General features: G+C 35.4%; 1 protein-coding gene across 2 annotated transcripts; it reads left to right on the top strand.

The window, feature by feature from the left end:
* The first annotated feature begins 889 nt into the window (after nt 1-889).
* Nucleotides 890-4,922, top strand: LOC101500997 (ABC transporter F family member 1-like). Of its 2 annotated transcripts, none has more exons than XM_004487014.4 (6): nt 890-1,046; nt 1,136-1,368; nt 2,246-2,319; nt 2,421-2,631; nt 2,720-2,954; nt 3,508-4,922. In XM_004487014.4, exons 2-6 carry the CDS (start codon nt 1,156-1,158, stop codon nt 4,563-4,565), a joined length of 1,791 nt encoding a protein of 596 aa, XP_004487071.1. In that variant the 5' UTR covers nt 890-1,046; nt 1,136-1,155; the 3' UTR covers nt 4,566-4,922. The 2 variants fall into 2 exon arrangements, with proteins under 2 accessions (XP_004487071.1, XP_004487070.1); XM_004487013.4 differs by having other exon boundaries at nt 901-1,046; nt 1,145-1,368.
* The last annotated feature ends 2,621 nt before the right edge of the window (nt 4,923-7,543 follow it).

Here is a 7,543-nt window from a genome sequence, read left to right as displayed (position 1 = left end):
TAAATAGATTAAAACTAAATTATATTTATATTAATTAATTATATTTAAGACTAAAATATTTAAGTATGTTTTTGTTTATATTCGGGATCTAAAAGTATATTATCTTAATAAATAAAATATCGTGCAATGGCCCTTAAGTTTTAACTCAATTCACCAATGATAAAATTGTTATGTTGAATATTATATTTTGAATTTAAACTCAATACTTCGCAATTGTATTATAAATTTCTAGTGGTATTTATCATTTCATCTATAGATAAAATAAAAATATTGCTGCAATGTAGTTGAGGTTCGGATTTTGGCCAATTTTTTATTTTTATTTTTTTGTAAAATAATTTAAAGTAAAATTGAAATTATTTATCATTTTAATTAAATATGAAAAATTATATGTAAAGTTTTTCTATCTTATTTAATTGTAGTTGTTTTGTCTTTTATCTTTAAAAATGTAAAAAAATATCCTTTATATTTTTTATTTTTCATTGTCAAACTTTTTTTAAAAAATAACTGTGTTTTAGGACAAAAACAACTACAATAGTTAGTTAGTAGAATTAATTTATATTAATTAATTAACTATTATGTTTAATATATATAATTAATTACTAATTAATATATCTAATATATTTTAATTAACTATTAAACTTAATTTATATAATTATTTAATTAACTAACTAACCAACTATCTAATAAAAGATATAAACACATTTTCATATACTAGTATATTTTTGGATTTTTTTATTGTAGTATATTTTAGTTTTCCACTCATATTCAATTGAACGTATGTCACATGTTACTATTTCAATCAATTTTTATAACTCGTAAAACTAGTCATCCATTCAACTCACTTTATATTTATAATAATGAATAATCTATCAAAGACGGTTGTAGAATTTAAACTCGTGAAGACACGTGGAAGTTAACAGCACTTTATATTCAGTTCTTGATTCTATTTGTAAACTAAGGAAGAATCTGGAACCATAAAGATTCTACTCTCTTCTCTTTGCATCACCTCTTCACTAGATCTATCTTCTTCTTCTTCCCGATTCCAGGTTTGCATTTCATTCCTTTCATTTCTACCTACTTTTTTAAATTCCTACTTTATTGTTATGTGAAATTCGCTCTTGCCATGCATGCAAAGTTATATCAGAGTTTGTGAATATGGTGTCTGAAGCCAGCAAGAAAAAGGCCGCGCAGAAGAAAGCCGCCGCCGCAGCAAAAAGAGGAGGCAAGTCAGTTGCCGCCGCGGCTTCATCGAAAACGGCGTCGGAGAACGCGGCAGACACTGTCGCAAATGGAATTGGGGATATTCAGATATCCGATCGTACCTGCACCGGTGTCTTGTGTTCTCATCCTCTTTCCAGAGATATTCGGGTAAGTACCTGATCATCGTTCCGTTATTAATTAAATTTTATCTTTAACTAATTGTTATTAGAATTGTTTTATTTGAGTTCGGGTAATTTTTGCAAGACATTTAGGTTTTGATGATTTCCTAGTTTTGTTAGCTATGTTGAGGGAGAGATGCATGTATGGTTAGTTCTTTGTAGAGTTGAATTGAAGTGATTAATGTAACTTTGAGCTAGAACAGTAAAATAATGAACAGAGTTGATTTGGAAGAAAGAAAGGAACGGATTTCCGAAGAGTTAAAGGATAGGAATGCATTTAGTGTTAGATGAACTGCTTAGTTACTTTTAAAGTTTGATGCTTATGCATTTTCCTCTGCGTGGCTTTAATTTGGAACATTTTGATTATTATGACTGAAATTATGTCATGGAAAAATAATTGAAAATCATTAGGTCAAAATGATTTTTGTTTAGGTCCAACTAATGAGTTTAGTTTGGTTTTCTTGTGGCCTTGCAAGAGAATTCATGTCTTGGTTCTTCAATTGAAAATGTTCTGTTTGACTTTTGCATCCGTAGATATTGTATTTTTTCTCTGGAAAAAGGAGAGAAAGGGATAACTGAACCAGAACCTTCATGATTATTAACCCAGGTTTTTGGAAACTGGATGTTTAATCAATTAGTTAGTCAGTACTAGTCTTACTTCTAAATTGTTGCTAGCATGGGTGCTTGAATGTATTTGATCAATTAGTCAAGCAGTTGGATCTGTAGCAATGACATTCTACCATGTAGCCAAAGTTAAAATTGGATTCTTTATGAATCCTTCCAACGTAGGTAATATTTCAATATTGAGAAATAAAATGATCAATCATGTTTTGTATTTGATGTTTTCGTTTATGCTGCAATTACAGATAGAATCTCTATCAGTTACTTTCCACGGACATGATCTCATAGTTGATTCTGAATTGGAGCTGAATTATGGAAGGTTTGTCATCCATATTTATTTGCTCTGATTTCTGAATAGGATAATATCGTTTATAACTGTAATATTTGTTGGTGATTCTGTTTTCTTTAACTTCCTTTCAGACGTTATGGTTTGCTTGGATTAAATGGTTGTGGAAAATCTACCCTACTTACGGCAATTGGTTGCCGTGAGCTTCCTATTCCAGATCACATGGATATTTATCACCTTAGCCGGGAAATTGAAGCCTCTGACATGTCTGCATTGGAGGCTGTCATTAGCTGTGACGAGGAAAGGTTGAGGTTGGAGAAAGAAGCTGAAATTCTCGGAGCACAAGTATGTTTAAGTGCTATGGCATCTGAACTTTTTTGCTGATAGTTCTGTTATTTTTTATGGCTCCTCAATTGACTAATTTTTGTTCTAGGATGATGGCGGTGGTGAAGCACTTGAACGGGTTTATGAACGATTGGAAGCTATGGATGCTTCTACTGCAGAAAAGCGTGCTGCTGAAATTTTATTTGGTCTTGGTTTCAACAAGCAGATGCAGGCAAAGAAGACGAGCGATTTTTCTGGTGGATGGAGAATGAGGATTGCTTTAGCACGAGCCCTATTTATGAACCCAACCATTCTTCTACTTGATGAACCAACCAATCACCTTGGTATCACCCCTCCCTGAAACAAGTAACTCTTTTATTTGTGGCTGAATTGTCACTATTGCCTTGTCATGGTTTATGCATTGATTTCCATGTGATGATTTTCTTTGCGAGCTCGGTTGTGATTTTAAATTGAACAGTCTTGTGGATTGTTTATATGTTGTTTCAATTACACGTATCAAATAGAAGACATGGATCTATTTGCTTGATGATTTATATCATCATAGTTGTACTGTGAATGCTGGATTCATTCACTTGCATCTTGTAATTCTTTGATCATTTTGCATTGTGTATCTGCTTTTTACATTAGCATCTCATTTTATGTGGGTCACACTTTTCCAAAGACTACTGATATGATCTTAACTTGGATAGTTATGGGTGTCACTTTTTTGTTATTGTTTCAGATTAAATTCAATGTATTACTTTTCTCTGTTTCCCTTTGATATCTGTGCGAGATTTCTTGCTATTTACTTATATAGCATCTGTCCCTGTGTTCTAATCTTTGGTCCTAGAGTATAGCAGGATTAATATTTTCTATTTTCTTTTTTTTTTTTTGCAGATTTGGAAGCATGTGTGTGGCTGGAGGAGAATTTGAAGAAGTTTGACCGTATTCTGGTTGTGGTTTCACACTCCCAGGATTTCCTTAATGGTGTCTGCACAAATATAATCCACATGCAAAACAAAAAGCTGAAGCTCTATACTGGTAATTATGATCAATATGTTCAAACCCGTGCTGAACTGGAAGAGAACCAGATGAAGCAGTACAAATGGGAGCAGGAGCAGATCGCCTCAATGAAGGAATACATTGCACGATTTGGCCATGGATCTGCAAAACTAGCTCGCCAAGCTCAGAGTAAAGAGAAGACACTTGCAAAAATGGAGCGCGGTGGACTTACAGAGAAGGTGGTAAGAGACAAAATTTTAGTTTTCCGCTTTGTTGATGTCGGGAAACTTCCCCCACCTGTCCTCCAGTTTGTGGAGGTGACATTTGGCTACACTCCTGATAATCTCATCTACAAGAACCTCGACTTTGGCGTCGATTTAGACTCCAGGATTGCTTTGGTTGGACCAAACGGAGCTGGCAAGAGCACGTTACTGAAGCTTATTACAGGTGATTTGGTTCCTTTAGATGGCATGGTTCGTCGCCATAATCACCTTCGCATTGCACAATTTCACCAGCATTTGACTGAAAAGCTCGACTTGGAACTTTCTGCCCTCCAATTTATGATAAAAGAGTACCCTGGAAATGAGGAAGAGAGGATGAGAGCAGCTATTGGAAAGTTTGGATTGTCGGGTAAAGCGCAGGTGATGCCTATGAAAAATTTATCAGACGGACAGAGGAGTCGGGTGATCTTCGCATGGTTAGCCTATAGACAGCCTCACTTGCTACTATTAGATGAGCCAACTAATCATTTAGATATCGAAACAATCGACTCATTAGCCGAGGCATTGAATGAATGGGATGGTGGCATGGTGCTTGTTAGTCATGATTTTAGGCTCATAAATCAGGTGGCTCATGAGATATGGGTATGTGCTGATCAAACAGTGACCAAATGGGAGGGTGACATTATGGATTTCAAGCAGCATCTAAAGGCAAAAGCTGGTTTAGCTGACTGAAAAGACAGTGTCTGTGAAGATAGCTACTTGCTTGAGATGAATTTCTCTCATCGAATCGGTGTAGAAATCTTGGTCTTAGTCATTCTATTGAGCCAAGAAGTTCTTCACTTCTGTAATATTTTTTTGGTGCTTCTCAGTATGGTTGCTTGGATGCTGACCAACTTGATATACAGATAACGGGATGGTAAATGTGATACGTATAAAATATCTACTAGTTGTACACGACTTTCTATAAAATGGTATATCACTTTTATTAGAAAGAAAAAAAAAATTCCATGGATATTAAGAAATGTAAATGTAGTTAATTTGTATTAACTTTTTAAATTTTATGTAAAATCTAAGTCAAATTTATCAATATTTTTTTTAATGTTAACTATTTAACTATTAATATTAAAAACAATTGTCTTTAATTTATAATAATATTAAATTTAAGTATTTTTATTTTTACTGATGAGATAATACTCACTGGAGTGAGTATGTTGTACCTAGAGGAGGATCTACTATCACTCTAAGAATTTAAACTACCTATCTATTATCTATTATAATAATTAAAAAAGAATCACTACGCCAAAAATGACATTTAACAGCGCCCATTTTACAGCGCTTGCTAAACACAAGCGCTGTTGTAATTATATTTTAAAAATAACGGAACCTATTACAGCGCTTTTGATGCAAAGCGCTATAAAACAAGCGCTGTAGTAGGTCATTAACGTTTGCGCATCACGTTATAAGGCCTTTACAGCGCTTGTCAAAAAAGCGCTGTAAAAGGAAGCGCTTTCGCGAATCAGTTACAACGCTTTTTCCACAAGCGCTGTAAAACACATGCGCTTTCATTGAATTTAACTACCTATTACAGCGCTTTTTTCACAAGCGTTGTAAAACACATGCGCTTTCATTGAATTTAACTACCTATTACAGCGCTTTTTTATGGGTGGGCATTTTACAGCGCTTTTTTGAGAAAGCGCTGTAATATGCACACCCATATATGAAATTATGGGTGGGCATTTTACAGCGCTTTTTTGAGAAAGCGCTGTAATATGCACACCCATATATGAAATTATGGGTGGGCATTTTACAGCGCTTTTTTGAGAAAGCGCTGTAATATGCACACCCATATATGAAATTATGGGTGGGCATTTTACAGCGCTTTTTTGAGAAAGCGCTGTAATATGCACACCCATATATGAAATTATGGGTGGGCATTTTACAGCGCTTTTTTGAGAAAGCGCTGTAATATGCACACCCATATATGAAATTATGGGTGGGCATTTTACAGCGCTTTTTTGAGAAAGCGCTGTAATATGCACACCCATATATGAAATTATGGGTGGGCATTTTACAGCGCTTTTTTGAGAAAGCGCTGTAATATGCACACCCATATATGAAATTATGGGTGGGCATTTTACAGCGCTTTTTTGAGAAAGCGCTGTAATATGCACACCCATATATGAAATTATGGGTGGGCATTTTACAGCGCTTTTTTGAGAAAGCGCTGTAATATGCACACCCATATATGAAATTATGGGTGGGCATTTTACAGCGCTTTTTTGAGAAAGCGCTGTAATATGCACACCCATATATGAAATTATGGGTGGGCATTTTACAGCGCTTTTTTGAGAAAGCGCTGTAATATGCACACCCATATATGAAATTATGGGTGGGCATTTTACAGCGCTTTTTTGAGAAAGCGCTGTAATATGCACACCCATATATGAAATTATGGGTGGGCATTTTACAGCGCTTTTTTGAGAAAGCGCTGTAATATGCACACCCATATATGAAATTATGGGTGGGCATTTTACAGCGCTTTTTTGAGAAAGCGCTGTAATATGCACACCCATATATGAAATTATGGGTGGGCATTTTACAGCGCTTTTTTGAGAAAGCGCTGTAATATGCACACCCATATATGAAATTATGGGTGGGCATTTTACAGCGCTTTTTTGAGAAAGCGCTGTAATATGCACACCCATATATGAAATTATGGGTGGGCATTTTACAGCGCTTTTTTGAGAAAGCGCTGTAATATGCACACCCATATATGAAATTATGGGTGGGCATTTTACAGCGCTTTTTTGAGAAAGCGCTGTAATATGCACACCCATATATGAAATTATGGGTGGGCATTTTACAGCGCTTTTTTGAGAAAGCGCTGTAATATGCACACCCATATATGAAATTATGGGTGGGCATTTTACAGCGCTTTTTTGAGAAAGCGCTGTAATATGCACACCCATATATGAAATTATGGGTGGGCATTTTACAGCGCTTTTTTGAGAAAGCGCTGTAATATGCACACCCATATATGAAATTATGGGTGGGCATTTTACAGCGCTTTTTTGAGAAAGCGCTGTAATATGCACACCCATATATGAAATTATGGGTGGGCATTTTACAGCGCTTTTTTGAGAAAGCGCTGTAATATGCACACCCATATATGAAATTATGGGTGGGCATTTTACAGCGCTTTTTTGAGAAAGCGCTGTAATATGCACACCCATATATGAAATTATGGGTGGGCATTTTACAGCGCTTTTTTGAGAAAGCGCTGTAATATGCACACCCATATATGAAATTATGGGTGGGCATTTTACAGCGCTTTTTTGAGAAAGCGCTGTAATATGCACACCCATATATGAAATTATGGGTGGGCATTTTACAGCGCTTTTTTGAGAAAGCGCTGTAATATGCACACCCATATATGAAATTATGGGTGGGCATTTTACAGCGCTTTTTTGAGAAAGCGCTGTAATATGCACACCCATATATGAAATTATGGGTGGGCATTTTACAGCGCTTTTTTGAGAAAGCGCTGTAATATGCACACCCATATATGAAATTATGGGTGGGCATTTTACAGCGCTTTTTTGAGAAAGCGCTGTAATATGCACACCCATATATGAAATTATGGGTGGGCATTTTACAGCGCTTTTTTGAGAAAGCGCTGTAATATGCACACCCATATATGAAATTATGGG

Source organism: Cicer arietinum, chromosome 1 (assembly GCF_000331145.2).
Source record: "Cicer arietinum cultivar CDC Frontier isolate Library 1 chromosome 1, Cicar.CDCFrontier_v2.0, whole genome shotgun sequence".
NCBI classification, from domain to species: Eukaryota; Viridiplantae; Streptophyta; class Magnoliopsida; order Fabales; family Fabaceae; genus Cicer; species Cicer arietinum.
This window is presented reverse-complemented; position numbering and strand designations above follow the sequence as displayed.